The sequence below is a fragment of the Plectropomus leopardus genome, chromosome 4 (genome assembly GCF_026936395.1).
Source record: "Plectropomus leopardus strain MGB_pleo_1.0 chromosome 4, ASM2693639v1, whole genome shotgun sequence".
In the NCBI taxonomy this organism is placed as follows: domain Eukaryota; kingdom Metazoa; phylum Chordata; class Actinopteri; order Perciformes; family Serranidae; genus Plectropomus; species Plectropomus leopardus.
The window spans coordinates 17,415,906-17,436,492 of record NC_142179.1 but is presented as its reverse complement, the minus strand read 5'-3'; the positions used below and the strand labels follow the sequence as shown (position 1 = coordinate 17,436,492).

Sequence of the window (20,587 nt, the reverse complement as noted above, 5' to 3'; positions counted from 1 at the left end):
CACAGATTTCTTGCTAACTTCTGCGTCATCTCTTCTTTTATTGCTCCTTACCTTCTTCCCATGATTTTTTGTTTTTTGTAAAAGCTAATTAGCCCAGGTTTCAAAGGGTTAAATAAATGTGTTTCTCATCTTTGGAATTAAAAGGAATGAAAAACCCGTCCCATATATTCAGCCTGTCCCAGATATAAGCCTGTTGAGTTCAGTGACTTAAGCAAGTAATAGTCCGGGCCGTTAATTGAAGTTTTAATAGCTGTTTAATAGCATTTAATAGCTGTGACAGTAGAGGCTGTATTTAAATATCTGAACACTTGACAAACTCCTGTCTCATGTCACGCATGCGCAAAGCACCGTTGAAGGAAATGGTGTGAGAAGTGCGTGAAGTGGGTCGAGACTTGACACGAAATCTGAGATTTGGCTTGATCCGCGCTCCAGTTTTAAGGATGCAACGCTACAGCTGGCGAACAAGAAATATTTTCCACCATGTCTTTATAGGCAGCTTGTAAAATCTATGAGGACAATCCAGGAGGCGGATAGGATCTGCACCGTTGTTCCGTCTGCACGGTAACTTCGGACAGAGGCAGGGTTCTCCTGCTAGCTGACACACCAGCTAACTCCAGGTAGCGTAAAGTGCTAACGCTAGCTGTTTACATAGCTTTGATTCGTTTGCAATTATAAACTACTCTGCGGCCACATACCAGCCATTGTTTAACACAGTCGCATTTAAGTATTTTGTCGCTTCCTATCAAACTAAGCTGCCAACAGACTATTGTTGTTGTTATGTCATTGTTATCGTAAACAAACACGCCTGCTAATCTTATAGTAGAATGCTACGTTAGCTCGTTTGCTATCAACAATCATCGGTGCTAGCTGATGTTTTCTGTGTCAGGTCGCCAGCCAATCAGCCGTGAAGTTGTTCCGGTGAGGCTCTTCAAAATAAAATCGCACGTTAGCAGTGACGAACGACAAATTAAAAATATCCATAGTTGCAGGCAATTCTTGCACAGTTCAAAATGTCATGCTTTATTACACAGTCAAAATTGAATATGTTTCTACAGTCGATTTTATTGTGCGCTTTAAAGAGTTTATCATTTTGCTTTTAAAAGGTTGTACCATTATTTAGAAGGCGGCAAGTGTTTACTTCCTGTTAGTTTTGTCCGCGTGCAGTAACTTTCCCGGAGTAACTGCAGCCAGAGTGGCGCCGCTAGCAAGCTAAGATGAGGCAAACAAGCACAACTACTTTAACATTATTTTTACCTAAAATAAGCAGCTCTGTGCTTTCCTAAGGTCAAACGCAAATAAACAAATTGCTGCTTCGTCTTGATATTGACGTGTCGGCGAGCTATTGTTTTCATTATACAGCTAACAACTTTAGTTAAGACGTTGAAGTTTCCGGTGCATGTCTCCAGACTCAACACAGAAGAATTGTGTGTGTATCGCTATTCTCTAGAAAGCTACTCTATCCTCCGGATTTACTCAACATTACAGTAAAACAGCAGCATGATAGTAACTGACAGACTCTACCCAAAAGAGAAAAAAACAGAGGTATACAGTATTTCATGTCACCTTATACCCAACCCCATGCAATCTGTCATGTACATTGTAATGTTCAGTTTTTGTTTAATATTCGGCGTAATATTTCAATTTATTGAGGTGAACAGAATATCAAAAGAACCCGTTATTCACACCACAGCCTCCCTGACCAGTGGTACCCAACCCTTTTCCTTAAGGGATCCATTTTCTCTCATTACCATTATGACTAAATTACATATTTTATGGATGTTTCACATCATGTTTAACCCTTTAACACCTGAGTTGACATGCGTTTTCTTGTGCTGCCTTCAAACACCTTTTTAAAAACATTTAAACCTCTGAGACCCGAGAAAATTGGTTTGATTTCTCTCAAAAACACAGGGAAAAATAATCAGCAACCTGGCAAGAAATGTAATTTAAACTGCAAAAATAGTCAAATGTGAGAAGAAAAACGATCCGAAAGTTAGCTGGGGGTTATTATTTAAGTAATGTCACGGGAAAGAGTGCTGTTGTACTGTATATCTTCACGGCTGTGATTCGGTCGTAGGCAGGAAGCCACAGCTGGAGTGTGAAATTGCTTTTATACAACAGTTCAATACGCGCCATTTATCAGTTTAGGGTAATACACGACAATAGATTATGATTTGTTTGTTCATCTCAGGATATTTTGGGGGTATTTTTGGCTCCGCCGACAAATAGTTTCGCAACTGCCGGAAGTGACAGCTGCTGCTTAGCAACAAAACTTTTTACTGCAAACTAGCTTGCTACATTGTGTTTGTTAGGTCTGCGTATTATGCGCAGGGAAGCTCCGTAACATAGTAGTTTGGAGTGAAATAGGTTGTGTGTCTCTCTTGAGTTGCCGAGGCGAGCGGGAAGAATCCTTACCGGCTTATTACTGCAGTCCCCGCCGCCTCCAGCCGCCTCCAGCCGCCTCACCCAGCTGAGGAAACTCTGGCTCCCGTCGCCAGTGAAGGGAGAGGACAGGTCAACCTGAGAGTCTCTGCCGGGAAAACGTCTGTCAAACATCCCTGTACCAGGTTTAAAGGGGTCCTTGTCTCCGCGCCACATCTTCGTAGCGTAGTTGTGCACAGTCTTGAAGCACTATGCGGGCGTTAGCTAGCTAGCTATACTGAGGCGGCTAAGCTAAAAACAACAGCACAGGCAACGACTCGACACGTCCACAGGAAAGCCCTCACAGCGGCTTGTTTCACCAATATAGTCAAGTGAGTTCACCTAACTGGACAATTAATAAAGACAGTGTGACAGCTCCAACAGCACAGAGCAGTCTGCTACACTGCAGTCTACAGTTACGTTAGGTAACTACCGACCGTCAATGTAGGCCTAAGCGACAGCTTTGAAGCGGAGTGATACATGAAGAGTTAAAAGTCCCAGTGTTGTTGTATTTTATAGACCTCATGGAATGCCCCAATCAAATTGCTTGGTCGGAACCAGAGCCCTTTGTTTATACTAATGCACTAGTCGGAATTTACTATTGTACAACAAATACTATCAAAGAAAAAAGGGCAACAAAAATGTTTAGGAAACTATATACATAATTCTCGTAATTACATTCTTAAAAAATAAATATATCTATTTCTTTTTTGTTTTTGCTTCTTTGAAATTACTTTTTTGTGTGTGTGCATATTTTCAGATTTTTTTGGGCTAATTTCTTGTTAAGTTGCTTGTTGGGCCAATTTGCACAGGTATCAAAGGTTTAATGCATAACGAAAACAGAACAGCTGATAAAAACTGCACATTTAACCCAAGTAATGAACGCACTACCTGTAATAGGTTTGTATAAAATGAGCAATTAGGATAAATGTTGAGCAGATTATTTCCTGTAAATATCTCATTAGAGAAGAGTTTTCCTGATATTTTAAGGGACTTTTTGTACAATTCCAACTTGATCAATCCTGATCAAGTTGGCTATCCAGGTTATTTCATAATGAGTATCTGCTGAAACCAAGCCCCAATCTGCTGCTTGCATTTACCCAGATAATACAGCTGCACAATGCACACTTCACGTTCTTTACTTAACTTCATAACTTAACTTCAAGTTATTAAAATCAATCCAGTGCTAATGCTTGACATTTTAATAGCCCTGCAATGCAATACAAGAACAATTGTCAGAATCCAAACAGTTCCGAAGGGTTTTCATTTTATCTTTTAAAAAAATAACAAATTGAAAAAACTACAAATGTTTTTATATGGTATCTTATCGAATTTAAATTAGATAAATAAGATAACAAAATAAAATATGTTTAGAAATCCCTCTCGAACCACTTACTGTAGCATTGTAATAAAAGTACAGAACACTAAATGAGTAATATAATCTCAATTCCACTTAAAAGTAGTAATATAGCTGAACTTAAACATTCCCAGTCACAACAAATAAAAGGGTCACAGTTTCACTTATTGCAGCTTTATAATTAAACTAGTTCGCTAAAAATTAACGACAAAAATTTAAAAAATCAGTTTTTATTTATTGGAGTAGCAACATTACAGTAAAACCAAAATATCTGTTGCTAACCGTGCTCTCCTTTTGCAGCAGCTTTGTGACTGCAAATGTAAATGAGGGGTCAGGCGGGGCGCATGCTCAGAATAAACGATCCCGATCAGTTAAAAAAAATTCATTGATCAGGCCTGATACCAATCCGATTGGGTCTTTTGTGTTTTCTTCTCCGTGGCACATGGCCATTGTTTTATTAGCACTGAGGTTGTTTTAGCTGCGTACTTTTTTATCACAGGACAAGTTGGTTCAGCAAAGAGTGAAGGCACTGTGAATAGGTTTAGCTTGAGTTCAGATCTTCATTGCGCCCTTTATTAAGATTAGAGTTTAAATAACAATTTTTGTTTAGTGCTCTTTACAAAAATAAAATAAGTTCTGAGATACAGGCCTATTGTGTAATTTTGTTTAGTTTTCTTTACACACACACACACACACACACACACACATATATATATATATATAGCCCCTCAAATCAAGAAGGCCCTATGAAGCTTTGCCGACAGCTAGTGGGGATGGGAATCCCAGGAGGGGAACTACAGGCCTAAACGAACATCTCTTTTGTTTTTTCAGATCTTGTCTCTTTTCCTCCTGATGCTGAGAGGTTTGTGGTCCCACATCTGCCTTAACCACAGCTGACTTACTGTGAAGATCCTCTGTGCTCCGGCTTCCTGATCAAGGCCATAATATTCTCAGAAAGTGCAGCCTGAGATAAATCAAGATGTCCATCACCAACACACCCACCAGCAATGACGCCTGCCTGAGCATTGTGCACAGCCTGATGTGTCACAGACAGGGTGGTGAGAGTGAGACATTTGCCAAGCGGGCCATAGAGAGCCTGGTGAAAAAGCTGAAGGAGAAAAAAGACGAGCTTGATTCTCTCATCACAGCTATCACCACCAATGGGGCCCATCCCAGCAAGTGTGTGACCATACAGAGGACACTCGATGGACGGCTGCAGGTAGGATGATACTGATAGCTTGATCATTCAGTTTATATACACAGGTATATAAATTTGAATATGATTTATACTCTACACAGTAGTGCTGATTACTTTTGACAAGCTCAGGCAAGTAATACATCTGTTCATTTTTAACGTTACACTTTCCAGGCATCAGATTCAATTAAGTTGCATTTTTTGAAAAAGAAAAATGTTGAAAATATTAATTACTGTGATTGCAGCTGCTTTTATGGATTTAAAAGCTTGGGACAGAATAATTTCTATACAAATGCCTTTTTATATAATTCACCCATACTAGTCAAATAGGCAGCTTACAATGTATTTCTGTTTTGTTTACATTACTCCCATGAGCTGGCTACCATAGGCTGGTGTTTGCATCCATATTCAAATCATGACAGGAAAAAAGAAAATCATTTTCTCTCAATAAAAATACTTGTAGTCCTCGAAGCTTATGGCTGGTAGCCATGGAGACAAAATGCCAATGTGCTCGGGGAAGGCTCAGTCACATAATGCACATGTAATGAAACAGCTGTGTTGTATTTCAAAACATTAAGTAGAATTCAGTAAATAGCAAAACTGTCCATTTCGTGAGGCCACTTTATATAGTTATAAATATAGAAATTTCATTTAGGTGTTAAGTTGAATGAGAAATAAGAAAAAAATAGTTCTAATAATATGCTTACAGTGAATAACTTGACCCATACAGACGTGATCAACACAAGCGGTTTCGGCTGTGTGATTTTCCAGAGCCTGCAGAGACATTTTCATATCGTTTGACAGGGTGTTTGCGGGTTCGTAAAAAGTCTAAAATGTATTGAATTGAATTTCATAAATACTAGGCTGTAAAATTAATTGAATAGTCTTACATTTTAATTTGTGAGGTCCTTATTGCCCCAAACATTTGCTCTAATTTCATTTTTCCATTGAGTAATTTATTTTTGTCAAAATGAGTCAAGCTCTTCTGCATGAAAGTCCAGATTTCTGACCTACCACAGAATCTCATGATTTACCTTTAAATTTGCACATATCTGTTGTCAAAATATAGATTAAGTAAACTCACTCTAATAACCATATTCTCACATAAAACCTGCAAAGGATCACATAGATACTATTTAAGAAAAGGATTATTTGTCTAAAAATCTTAAAATTGGCTAAAAATGATCTTGGAAAGGTCTTTAAAAGCATTAAATTTAAGTGTCTGCAAACACCTTGTTTGATTTATCAAACAGTCAAACAACCTAAAGATATTCCTATCCTGTACGGCAAAAAAAAGCATCAACTCCCCACAGTTGAAAAGCTGGAATTACTAAACATTCTGCCTTTTTGGTTGCAAAATGACAATTAAAAAATATTTTCCTGGCTATCAGCGTAGTGTTCCAGATCTAATAACATCCAACATGTGAGATGAGAAACCCGCCAGTACAAACATGGCAGCGCTGTGATCAGAAAATGAAATGGTCATTCATTTAGCACAAAACTTGACATGATTGCATTCTGGAAAATCACTAAGCAAAAAGAAATTAAGCAATATGTTGTTGCTGAAATCATTGTTTGAAATATTTTGACCAGTGTGTGATTAGCGAGCCAGAACATGCTGTTCACTACAACAGTGGAAAAAATGCTGTATTCCAAAACGTGACTTAACACCACATTTGACGTCAGCTGTGAGGACAGTGAGTCTCAAAAATGAATTAACTCTGTGTTCCTGTATTCTTTCTCTGTGTTCCTGATGTTCCCAGGTGGCTGGACGTAAAGGGTTCCCTCATGTAATCTATGCCCGCCTGTGGCGATGGCCTGACCTGCATAAGAATGAACTAAAGCACGTCAAATACTGCCAGTTTGCCTTCGACCTCAAGTGTGACAATGTGTGTGTTAACCCTTATCACTATGAGAGAGTGGTGTCTCCTGGCATAGGTGAGTCATGAGGGGAGGTTTCCACTTAGTGTTTTTATAAATGGATATGGGGTTTAATAGAACTTATTTATCAACAGTTTACATTAAAAACAAAAGGAGTTTCACATGTCGCTTCATCAGATTCACTCTGATTAAGTAGTTTGCTCCTTTTTTTGTTTTTTAATGTAAACTGTTGGAGCTTCGTTTTCTTTGATTCATTGTTACCCTGCACAACCTGGCAACCAGGAGAAAAGCACAGCTGTGCACAGGGCTTTCACGGTCTTCAGAACCTAAGAAATTCAGTGTGAAAGTTTCAGTTCTCTGTTTGTTACAAATCACTGAAGTAGATGGACACCAAAAGCTTCCTTGTTGGAGTAAATTGATGTAAAAACTTTTTTAAGCAATTTTCAGCAACACAGTTTGTAGTAAAAAGGCCAAAATGTGCAAAATTAAAACTTAAGCTCCTCTCCCGCTGTACAACATCCCACCAACACTATCTAAAGTCCAACTTTTGTATTTAATGGGAAAGGGTACTATCAGAATTCATGCGCTGGACAAATAACTTTGCAGTAGACACAGGTATTTACTGACTCCAGCTCTGATCGGTTTTCATCGGTAGCGATGGAAATACAACACCTGGGTGGATGCCCTAATTTTAGCCCCTCTGCAATGCAATGACAGGCCACCAGAAAATAGCGTACATGCAGCATGCGGACATCTATTCAATTAGTCGATACCGAGTTCGAAGCAAACCGAAAAAGAAGCAGATTTTACAAAAATAAGTAACCAGTCTAACATTTTCACTGACCTCCATGCTACTTTCTGCCGTTTACTAAACTGTTTTGTGGCCTGCCTAAGACGTCAAATGTCTGACACCAGTGAAATAAAAAACAACCACACAAACACACAAAGGCATACTTGTCTGAGCCGTTTAAGTTACAAAGCTCTGGTATATTGGCAATGGGAAAGCACTCTATGACCTGTTTTAGAGGGTTTTCCCATGTTAAGAAAACCTGCGTACATGCATTAATTTTGGTGGAAAAGGGGTAAATAAGTTGTACAACTAATGTAACTTTACTTAAAGTCTAAGTGGCATGTGCCTATGATGTTATTCCCTGTGTTATAGATGAAAGTTACTTTAGTTACACTCTCTAACTCACAGTCTCACAAGAAATATTTTTAGTAATGCAGATAAGCAACTGGCAATGCCCCTAATGTTTTCTACCTTTTTATTCTTTTTTCTCTTTCCACAGATTTATCAGGACTGACGCTGACCAGTTCTGGACCCAGTTCTGCGCTGATGGTGAAGGATGAGTATGATTTCGATGGACCACAGAGTCTTCCATCCATCGAGGGAGGACACTCCATCCAGACCATCCAGCACCCCCCATCTGCTGCCCGCCCGGCCCCCTCTGAATCATTTGCAACCCCAAACCTGCTCCCACCTGCTGAGGCCTCCACCTCTGCTTCAACATCATCCTTCCCCACCATTGCTGCTGGATCAGGCAGTAAGATACAGTTATAATAAAATACGCCTATATGTTTGCCCTTGTGTCTGTGTATGTTAAGACAGACAATATGTGTCTGTAATTGACAGTTAAAGACTTTGTCTCATTTAAAGGTTTGTTTTCAGAAAGAGAATGATTTTGGACATGTTTAAGGATGCTCTGCTTCTGTTTTGTAAATTGTTGCTTTGAAAATGAGTAGACTTGTGAGTTCATACAATCTATCGTCTTTGACATCTCTTTTTCTCCTCAGGTGCCAGCTCAACCTGGTCCAGGAACAGCAGCTTCACCCCAAACATACCCCACCACACCAACGGTCATCTACAGCACCACCCTCCTATGCCACATCCGACGCACTACTGTAAGTGCACACTGTCACTACAGCTCCACGTCAACCCAGTGACAAAACTGCATAAAAAATGTAGCCAAAAAGAACCAGCTTACCTAGACATGGTGAAGTGGTCTTTTGGAGCAGTCACAGGCACTCTTGTTTTTGAGAGAGAAAAAAAAAGTAGGAGAGAGTAGGAAAGTAGGAAAAAACGCTGATGCATTTCAGCACAGTGGCCTTCATCACGACATTGCGATCGTGCATAAGTGTGCTGTGATATGTTTAGAGGTAAATTTCCTTGTTGTGTTGTCATGTGATATCTTACGTCATGTGACCTGATAATTTTGATAGTAGGGGTAATGTGTCAAGTGCGAAAGAAGTAAATTAATTCGAAAAAAAATTGCATACTCAGATTTCATTTTTTCGCAAAGTGTGTAATCGCTGCTCCCTCTGTCTCTCTCAGGGCCGGTGCATAACGAGCTCGCCTTTCAGCCTCCTATATCCAATCATCCAGGTGAGAATACACGATCCTCAAGCACATCAACCCTGGACAGAATTGTCTGGCCTGGTGTAGAAGAAAATCTGTTAATAGATTTAACAAACTGCACATCTTTCTTTGCTCATATTTATCCACACAGATTATTCAGAGTACTGACGTATTTTGCTATCATTCATCCCTGCTAAAGACAGTGCAGGACCCTTTCAACGGCCTCCAGAATTTTTAGACTAGATGAGATATACAGCTGAGTTAATATGTTCAGTTTGGTTGCCTCTTTGCCAGCTTTTGAATTTGAAAGTTAACTTTATGTTGAAGCATGTGTACTGCAATCTTTTTAGCTTTAATTATATTTAATCATTGCACTTATTTGAATTAAATGAGTTGATTCAACTATATTGTCAATAAATGGTTTTAGTCATAAAATATCAAACATTTAGGCATTATACTTTCATAAATGTAAAACATTTCTTGGTTTTTATATGGTTTTATATCTATAACTTGAAAAATCAAGTCACAAAAGTTTATTATTACCCAGACAAAGAGCGTTTTCCATTCGTGGCTTACAGCCATTGACATCATCTTCCCTCTGTTTCAGCTCCTGACTACTGGTGCTCCATCGCCTATTTTGAGATGGACGTTCAAGTCGGGGAGACATTTAAAGTGCCCTCTTCTTGTCCCATTGTTACAGTCGACGGCTATGTCGACCCCTCAGGAGGAGACCGGTTCTGCTTGGGCCAGCTCAGCAACGTACATCGCACTGAGGCTATTGAGAGAGCAAGGTGGGTGACCCCGTGACACTTACTATTTAGAGCAACACAGTTACAGCCCCACTGCAAATGTACCTGCTGAAATAACACAGCTTTTAAAGTAGAAAAAGAATCACAGGGCTATTCTGTTTTTTGGCATTTCAACAAGAAACAAGCTTCTATATTAACAACAGATAACATGCGACATCTTTGACATTGGTGGTATCTTGAGATGTCCATTTATGCAGATATAGATAAATTCAGTGAAATTACATTTCCATATCAGTCTGTTTTGGTCAAAGTACCTACTTTGTATCTACACATTTGGGACATGAGAGCCTTTCCATAATATTAGTACCATCAACATTTAAGTTGAAAACTCAGTTGATCCAAGATAACAGATAAGAATCAGACAACCTCACCTGTACATTTGGTTTCTTTTATTCCTTCCTGTTTATATTAACAGTACACTGAACAATACAATATCTGAACAATATTTTGTGACGCAGCCCCCAAATTGTCTGTATTTGTTGTTCTACTTATTTGACATGCACAGGATGTGAGAAACATTCAAGTTTGACATACTGACTCACATTCTTTCCTGTTTCCTTTGTTCACCTGCTGTCCTCTTTCCTCTCTCTCAGGCTTCACATTGGGAAAGGGGTCCAGCTGGAGTGTAAGGGTGAGGGAGACGTGTGGGTGCGATGCCTCAGTGACCACGCAGTGTTCGTTCAGAGTTACTACCTGGACCGAGAGGCGGGCCGAGCCCCTGGAGACGCAGTTCACAAAATCTACCCCAGCGCTTACATTAAGGTAAGCACATGGGTCACTGGGCTGTAAAAAGAGGACATCAATTAAAATAGACGTTTCATAAAATGTTGTTTTTCCTCTTTGGAAACTGCAGAGTGCAGACATCTCCTCAGGCTCATAGGTTCTATACAGTAGATGTCTGTATGTCACTTAAAGGGATATTTCACAGAGTTTTAACCAGCTTTGTCTCAAAACAATGTGGGTAGTACATGTAGATAAACTGTGGTGAACTTCCCCCCATCTAACCAGTGCCCAGATATCCCTCCTCCCCCACAACGTAACTCAAACTATAACCTGTACTCGTAACTGTAACTGTATTTTCGTATTACCCTCCACCCATGCCACCGCCTCAAGCACAAAAACTGTCAAAGTGGATCAAGAGACAGACCTGCCCCTCTCTCTGAAACTTTGACCGAAATTGGACCAGATGGTAAAACTAGGCAGTGCTCTTCATATATAAATCAAGATTATGTTACTGAACTGGACACTGGACTGGACATCAAACGGTAAAAGTAGGCAGCACTGATCAAATATAAACCAAGATTCTGTTACAGTGTTGCCTATTTCTTGCCTCAGATGTTTTCAGAAACATGTTTAAGTTTACAGATTAATTGTAATACGACATCGCCAGCTGCCATTGTTTCACACTGACCAGCCCACATTTTATCACCCACCAGCGGGAGCATTTATTGGTTTGGGGAGGCGCAATGCATTCTGGTAGTTGTAGATTTTTTACCTCTTGAGCAAAAGCGTCCTTTTTCTCAGTTCTCTCTGGTCACCAATATCAAAAGTATTGCATATATCTACTGCAGAGACAGCTTAGTTTTATGTGAGTAGTCTCTTTACATTGGTGAAATACTTCTTTAAGATGCTCCCTATGCTGCCACAGATCTTTTCCACTCATTTTTGTAAATCCTCTCACAGCTCCACTCCTGCTGCAGCTCTCCCTGATTGGCTGCTTGTGGTTGTATTTACATTTTGAAGTCTCTGCTCTCCTGCCAGGTGTTTGACCTCCGTCAGTGCCACAGACAGATGCAACAGCAGGCTGCTACGGCTCAAGCAGCAGCTGCAGCTCAGGCAGCCGCTGTGGCCGGAAATATACCTGGACCTGGATCAGTTGGGGGGATTGCTCCAGCTATAAGTAAGAAACTGCAAATACAGATGCACATTCACTAGACAAGACAGTGGGAAGTGAGTTCTTCAGTGGGAAGAACTTGCACATGAACTGAACAGATTGATGCGCAGACAGATGTTTAGCCTTATTTGCATTCAAATAGAAAAACCAAATCAATATGCTCAGGTAACACAAATTTGATATTTCAGCAGTACAATATAATATTGATTCCAGTTACTGTTTCAGAAATATTCTTATAATATGCTCCATTTACAAATTTTTCGAATTTTCTTGCAACAGATGGTTCTGGAGAAAAAACATTTTCATCCTTGAAAATAAAAATGAGTGCTTTAAAGGACTTGAAAGTCCTTGAATTTGACTCGCCCTTGTCCTAGCGAACCCCATAATTGGTTGTATTAATCTTGGGTTAATAAAATTCACTTGAATATTCCTTAAAGTTATATTAATAATTAATTAATTAATAAGTATTAAGTATTAATTGTTTATCAATGCAATGTATGCAGCATCACACTGACCTGATAGCGACTCTCTCCCCTACTGTCCTCTCAGGTTTGTCAGCGGCAGCTGGTATTGGAGTAGACGACCTCCGGCGGCTGTGTATTCTCAGAATGAGTTTTGTTAAAGGGTGGGGGCCTGACTACCCCCGCCAGAGCATCAAGGAGACCCCCTGCTGGATCGAGATCCACCTGCACAGAGCTCTACAGTTACTGGATGAGGTCCTGCACACTATGCCTATAGCAGACCCACAACCTCTGGACTGAGATCTGCAACTGCGACATACAGTGGCAGCAGAAAGTCTTCCTCATTGAACTGTTTTGGTTGGAGACGCCAGTGAAGCACTGAAGCTGTCCCACATGAAAAAATACCTTTAGGTGTTTGAGGCACCTTTGTGCACTGTGGCCCCTACTTTTGCTTTTTTAAGTGAAAGTGACACAAAAATCAACCAAAGCCATATATTAAAGATATATTTATCTATATTTTTGATAGATGGCTTTGATATTCAATGACTGGAATGATGAACTGTAGGACAAGAAAAGAGGTCAAAGATAACTACAGTTAAAAAGCACCACAACGTGCACATAGTTGACCTGCACATCCCAAAAAACTGGAATGCACAGTGACTGCTCAGAGTCTGCAACCACCAACTACTGACAGACATTAGATTTATTGAACACTCAAAGAGCATCTGGGTGCTGTGCAGCTGTGGGATGAGCTATATCCAGTGTCTTGGCACCAGAGTACTGCTGGTTTTCTATTATGTCAGTTTCTGTTACAGTTGAGTCAGCTGTCAGGCTGAATAGAGAAGCAGCAGCGCTCAGAGGATCACCCCTCGACATCACACTGCTTCTCAGATACTACGCAGGGCTGAGGACCACCCAGCCTGGATCAGGTCATACAAGACATTTACAACCGCTCACTAATATCAGAGAGAATGAATGCACCATGCCTAAAGCTGACTCTACACCACTGAACTGAAACAAGGTCAAGTCTGTGGACTCTTCTAGGTCAGGTATTGTCAAATTATGGGTTTGGACCTTCAGAAAGTGACTGTGATCCTGGTTGGTGTCCAATGACAAATCTTTTTTCCCCTCCCTCTCAATTAAAGGGATGGTCCCCCCCCCAAAAAAACCCAACATATTTTTCCTCTTATCTGTAGTGCTGTTTGTCAGTCTAGATTGTTTTGGTGTGAGTTACAGAGTGTTGGAGATATCAGAACTAGAAGGCACTCTGCTTGTGGAGCTCAAAGCACCAAGAGAAGTACATTTGAAAATCTCAACAGCAATGTCTCTTTCCAGAAATCATAACCCGGTTATTCGCTAATCCACAGACCTTGTTGTGAGCAGTTTCATGTAGGAACTATTTTCTTTCCACCAAACTACGTCTGCCAACCATGTCACCACGCAGACGGAAGCTTGCATCTACTCATGGACCAGAGGCTTATGCTCGTGACAGAGAAAGATGGAAACATTTATGGTATCCTCCTTGGCTAGCTCAGTGCAAGGAGGTTCAAGAGAGGAGAGGTCATGATGTTAGATTATGTCAATGGGGTAGAACATGTGCACAGTGACATCTGATCTTCAGTTGCCGAAAGGCTCAGTAACCCGCACACTTTCATAGTACAACATAGTCCGTAATAGAAGACCATAAACAAATGCTTTCTATAGGGAAATGTTTTAATGTACATCAGCCACCATCTGTGTGAGTACAAGGTTAGCATCGCACTGGTTCCTTTATCAAAAACCTTATGGGATTTTTGAATGGGATTTTCGGTTATGGCCAAAAATAAGCTCTTTGACGACGAAGTTTATGAGACTTACATGTTTTGTTCACCACAATAATCTTCACAGATGAACACCACTTCTGTGTGTTTTTAAAAGTAAATTAAATAACCGGAAGAGAAAAGTTATTGTTAGGCTATACACGAACTACAAAGTGGTCGCACAACTTAAACATCACCACTAAAAACACTGTAAAAACACATTAAAACACAGTTGAAAAGTATCATAAACCGATAAATCTACAAGTTCGAGTGCGACTCGATATTTGGGGGGGCTTTTTGAATGCCTTTATTTGATAGGACAGATGTAGCATGAAAGGGGGAGAGAGAGAAGGGATGACATGCATCAAAGGGCCAGAGCCGGATTCGAACCCGCGGCCGCTGTGGTGAGGACACAGCCTCTATACATGGGACACCCGATCCACTAACTGAGCCACCGGGCACCCCACGTCTAAATATCTTTAGCCTGTCGTAACCACAGACCTTATTTAGGGCATTTTACCGGAAACCCATTCAAAAAACCCATAGACTTTAAGATAAGGGAACCGGAAGTGCTAAAAGGCTAACGGACTTCCGTGTTTTAGGACTCATTACTTCACCACTCTATAGTGCACCCAAAGAGCAACTGAGCAGGCAATATCCCCTCATTTCCAGCTTCATCTGCTGTAACCCTCCAACATTGCAGCTCCAGGAACATTGCGTCTGTGCCAAGCTCCCGTCGGGTGAAAGAGTGTGTCCCAGTCGCATTGAACTAGCCTTGGCTCAGTGGTGTTAGGGGAGCTAGCAGTAGCTGCATGCTTTTTGCTGAGCCATGTTACGGTTGACGGGAGTAGTCCGGTAGAAAGAAAATAGTTGATACGGGAAACTGCTCACAACAAGGTCTGTGGATTTTTTATTGAGTAACCAGGTCGTGATTTCTGGAAAGAGACATTGCTGTTTCAAATAAATTTGAAAAGCAGAGAGCCATCTAGTTCAGTTATATTAGAAGGCAGACATCTCGACGGCCGATATCTCCAATACTCACACCAAAACAATCTAGACTGATAAATAGCACTATCGGCAGGAGATAAAATATGTATTTTTGATAATTGGGTAAACTGTCCCTTTGATAAAAAGGATTTTTGAGCAAAGGAAGAGCCCATGGTTGAGGTTTCAGACCAGACGTTAAGGTCTTTCTCTGTCATCATGACAGACAGAGTTGAATTGCCTGTTCATGATACAAATACCTGTTTTTACTGACTTACTGTGACTATATAATTTCTTCACTCAAAGTGCTGATGCTCATTTAAGTGATCATTCATCATTGGTCACTTTCCGCCTTTTTCAGGTAATGTTTTTGAAAAAGCCCTCTTTTATGCTGCCACAAAGGATGAATCTCATACGCCTTCTGCGAACTCCTCGCTATTTCTCCCTGTCATGTCGAGAGCAAAAAATGAAACGACTGTGATGCTTTTGGTTCAGTAAGATTGAAGTAAGACAGCAGAGAAGAGGCAGACAGTTGGTCTTAGATGTCTGAGATTGTATCACAGTAAATGGACAGGGTTTATCAATATTTTGGCACACCAAAGTACTAATTGCTCAGACACATACTGTAAGTCGAGTGTGATGGTCCATGTCAGCTGCTGGACTTTACCACAAATATATGTCAATTTGGAAGTTTCTTTAATTGAGATTTAAAGGTGACTATAATTATTTGTAATTATTTTTATCTCCATGCAGACCCTCCACACAATGAGAATCATTGTACTTAAATATCTCCTAATTTGCAGCCCTTTTATTTGCTACTTTATCCAGGTCTCTTGTGTGTAGTTTACAGACAAAGATTTGAGAATTTAAGACAGTTTCCCAGCAATATTGAAATATTTTCTTGGTTTTATTTTTGTTACTTTTATTAATTGATTTGTATAATATTTTTAGCACTTTACTTTTTTTCTTGTTTTTAATTCAATAATCCTTATTGTGAGGTGGTTGTCCTGCAATATGAATAAGGGAGTGAATAGTTTATATATTTTGTGTAGGATTGTGAAGAGGCAATTTCGTGATGCATTTGGATTGAAAACATATGTAACACTAAGACATCTTTTCAGAATCTGTTTTTGCCCTTTCACTATTTAGGCATTTACACAAATCTAGGGTTACTTTTGGCTGTTCTGAGTTTCAGTCTTTTGTTTTTGACTTGCAGGTTTTTTTTTCTCTTTTCTAATCCATGTAAATAACTTTGTTTCTGAAATGCATGTCAGTGTTTGCATGAATTTTAATGGCAAATAGGCCCATTTATCCCACTGCCCCCTTTAAAACAGATTACTTTACTTGCCCTACAATACACTGGGAAACTGGACTATTGGAGGAGAGTAGAAACCAGCAACTGATGAACACTGGTGTGATGTCTCCTAGGGATGCACGATAATATTGGCTAGGTGTTGGCAGATAATGACTTCAAATATGAAATACTGGAATTATCCTATATGCTGATTTCTGCCAATGTCACAAACCAATATATTATTTTTATTGACAAATTGAACACGTACAAAACATCAACCATATGTTGAAGTGTTTTTCTTATTTTGCACAGTAAATGAACATTCAGTACACTGAAAAACATTGCATTTTATGTCTCCATCTTCCACCATGATAAAAGTATGCATAATATGATGTTAATTTCACTGCAGAAGAGACATGATTACTAAAATCATGTGGGGGGTGGATATATTGATAATGGCATCAGTTAATGGCCAAATTAGTTGTTTATTAAATCACATATCAGCAATAAAACAAAAATAAAATCCAGTATCGTGCATCCCTGCTATGTTGCTGGTTTATGAAAACAGCATTAAAGGCAGTGGGAAGCTACATAGTAATAACCGTTGGAAATGATCCAGATTGATCATATAAACTCAACTTATTAGCACCCAGGCTCCGTAAGAGGGCAACTGGCCTCCGAACACCTAATTTGTATGATACAGTAACTCCATCAGTTATTAGTGTGTAGCCTCTCTTTAGTAAATTTAGTACAAGCATATTTTCTCTCTCAGAGGTGTTGGAACAGTTGAAGGTAGATTGACACACAGAAATTAGATTTAAACACCTCATCTCCTTTGCCCCCAAGCTGCATGTGATACTTTTTGTTGTCAAAGGCATTTGTTATAGATAACTTATCTGTCCATGCTTGTTATTTTCCAACTGTATGTTCTTTCTGAAAATAAGACATTTTTCAAATTTAATTTGGCTGTGTCCAAAATTCCATGCCAACAAGATGTTTAGTTTTTGGTAAGCCCCACAGCTCAGAATGAATGAATGAAAACATGAAGTGCATACTGTTTTCCAGTGAAATATTACAGTATGCAAACACCCAATACTACAACAGCATAAATATATCCCACAATGCAATGTGGTAGACCAGTGGTTCTTAACTTAATTTGTGTCAAAAAATCCCAAATTGATACAAATTTAATCAGAGACAAGAACCACTGCAGTAGACAACAGCGTTCATAACAGACAATGTCGGATAGCGACTTTGCACGGTGCAAGACTGTTTTTAAAATCATTTTTAAATTACCTGTAGAGCTAAGATTGGCCAGATGACCATTGTTAAGCAGCTTCAACCTGCAAGGAGGCTCACTGGAAGTGACATTGTAAGTAAAGATCCAGTTTCTGGGATTTAGGGGCATCTACTGGCAGAAATAGTATGTAATAGCGGAGTCCGCCAGACCAACTAAACTCTGGCTCTCAATACGACCATATCCCTTTTTCGCATTTGCCACCATTATTCCCCAACACACTTGGCAGACAGGGGAAGTTTCAGTTCTGTAACTTCAACACTAGATGCCACTAAATCCGACACACATGACCTTTAAACTTCAGTGTATCCAAAAAGATACTACTATTTAAATACATAAACCTATGTTGAACAATAGTCCCCATTGAGTATGTACTGCACAGTATGTGATTTTGGACGCAGCCATGAATGTGTCCATGAATGTGTCCATGAATGTGTCCATGTCCAAGTGTGTTGTTTTTTTTTTTGTTTTGTTTTAAACAAAGCTGTCCTGGTGGATTACAGATTAATTGGGAAAGACAAATTTAATTACTTCAAGGTTTAGATGATGTTTATGGTCTTTTTTATAATACAAAATTATCCATTTAGTTTTATCCAGTGAATTAAGCAAATCTAAGCAGTAGATTGTTCTCTCTCCAGTGACCCATCTTTTATTATCTCAGTATAATTTGAAAATAATTATTAAAATTTTGTTCTACATCAGGGATTAAGAGTCAAACTTGAGGATTTATTCACATAATTATGCATCCAATCGATCAAATGGCAGGAAACAGGATATTTTATGATTATAAGTTACTGAGAGAGTTGATGCTGAATTCTGTCTATAGAAATAATCTGTTAAATTCAATTGTGCTTTAAGGTGGACAGATGTTTTTATATTACTTGCAGTTATTATAGGAGCCTAAAGACACAGCTTGAAATAGTTGATGTTGACTACTATGACAGATTGCAGATATAAATTTTACCTGTATTTCTTATGTGAGAGTCTTTAATTAAACATGGCCTGATATTCTCTAAGCTGTGACCTGTTTATTTTCTCAACAAGGTTAACATGAAATAAGCAGAATTTAAATGCTTCTTTATGCAGTTGGCATCAAATCCTCTTTCATAACATCATAAAACTACTTAAAACCCAAACTTATCAGACAAACCATCACTTGATCAAACATCAGGGTGATAATAACTACCTAAAATGGCAAAAAACATCTTGGAAAAATTTATTTGATATTCACTTTGAGTTATTAACTTTAGCCCATGTCCCATCTACTAACATTGAGGGTCGGGATTTATGACCTTAACTGCCGCCAGCCACCAGAGGGAGATCCAGATGTTTTCACTTTCACTTGTGGGGAGCTGTCATGTCCTCCATTTATATACAGTCTATGGTTCATATCATTTTTGTTGCTGTAGTGCAGAACAAGAAGGCAGACATTTGTTGATGTGACGACACCACAAAGTGGTGTTTCAGAGTCACTCAAATGTTGTAGTTATGATTAAACTACTGTTTTTTTTATATTTTAAAATGTTTTTTTTGTTTTTTAAAAGTTTCAAAGTTAGGCTGTTTTTTTTCTACAGGTGGTCAATTCTGTTAATTATGTCAACTGTGTTACCATCAGTTTCAACTGTAACATTAAATATATTTATATCTATATATGATTGATTTTGATTTTTAAAATGGATGAAATGCATGTAAGAGCTAACTATGATACAATACAGCTTCTGAGGAATTTGTTAACATAAAATTATTTTAAAGCAATATATTAAAAAGTTGATACTGATGGTAACTGTATGTTAGTCTAAGTATTAGTCAGTCCTTATAACTTTATGCAAGTAATTGATGGTTAAATAAGTAGATTTACTACACACAAGAAGGCTGAATTGCTGCGGTTAATTTAATGTTCATTTGAACGTTTTAAGTGAACACTAAAGAAAAAGAAGCAATTCAGCCTTCTTGTGTGCAGTGAATCTACTTATTTACTATCAAATAATGTCAGTAAGTTTATCTAATTCCAGCACAGGTCCACCTGCAACCTAAGCTGAAGTGTCATCAAACACAAGTGAAAACACCTGTGTGGGTGTGAAGACATGGATGCAGTGTGCTCTGCTGTCCTTCATCCAGCTCCAGATACAGGACCACAGTTTGTCTAGACGACAGGTACGCACATCAAACATGCTTGATGGGATTACAGCAGCTCCAACTGGTCTGAGGCTCCATCAGGAGGTAAATTATTTGAATCTAAACTCCACACACTTCAAGATAGCATATACTGATCTTATTTATATAGTCTACGGTACTGACTGCACACAGTGAACTGTCATATTTCATACAATTTTAAAAATATCTTTCACCATGTTCGTGTCTTAATGCTGATGGATCTGAGCATCAGGGTTCAGTCATACTCTTTTTGTTACAATCATTCACCCAACTACAAGCTTCATACCAGAGTTTTTTCTTTATATGACTGAATTTAGTTGTCGAAGCAACGACACTTGGTGACCACAACACTGTGAGTGCTGCACCGTGTTTTGTTCACTGTAAACTTGAACCAAGAATTTTACATTAAATAAAAAAGGTACTTTTTGGCCACAGACTTTTTCTTGTGGTAGGACCTTTACATTTGATATTAAAAACAGGATTTAGAACTTTTGAACAAATAATGCTTTTTTCTGTCTACTGAACGCTGCTAATTTTAGCTTTGTTGTAAGTTGTTTTTAACTTTTTGCTGTTGTGCTCTCAGTGTGTTTGTTCTTTTATGTGAAATTTGTCATGCTGCTATCTTGGCCAGAATGCCCTTGAAAAGATTTTGAATCTCAATGGGACTGTTAAATAAAGGTTAAAT

General features: G+C 39.0%; 1 protein-coding gene across 1 annotated transcript; it reads left to right on the top strand.

The window, feature by feature from the left end:
- Positions 1 to 344: 344 nt before the first annotated feature.
- On the top strand, positions 345 to 18,764 carry LOC121944631 (SMAD family member 4). Its single transcript, XM_042488487.2, has 10 exons — positions 345 to 617; positions 4,610 to 4,997; positions 6,737 to 6,911; positions 8,144 to 8,398; positions 8,649 to 8,756; positions 9,187 to 9,237; positions 9,818 to 10,001; positions 10,613 to 10,781; positions 11,781 to 11,919; positions 12,463 to 18,764. Exons 2-10 carry the CDS (start codon positions 4,758 to 4,760, stop codon positions 12,672 to 12,674), a joined length of 1,533 nt encoding a protein of 510 aa, XP_042344421.2. The 5' UTR covers positions 345 to 617; positions 4,610 to 4,757; the 3' UTR covers positions 12,675 to 18,764.
- Positions 18,765 to 20,587: the final 1,823 nt, after the last annotated feature.

Coding starts and splice junctions, on each gene's coding strand:
- LOC121944631 (XM_042488487.2), top strand. CDS start 4,758: ATGTCCATCACCAACACACCCACCAGCAATGACGCCTGCCTGAGCATT. Junction 10,002..10,612: donor GAGGCTATTGAGAGAGCAAG/GTGGGTGACCCC, acceptor CCTCTCTCTCAG/GCTTCACATTGGGAAAGGGG. Junction 11,920..12,462: donor GGGGATTGCTCCAGCTATAA/GTAAGAAACTGC, acceptor CTGTCCTCTCAG/GTTTGTCAGCGGCAGCTGGT.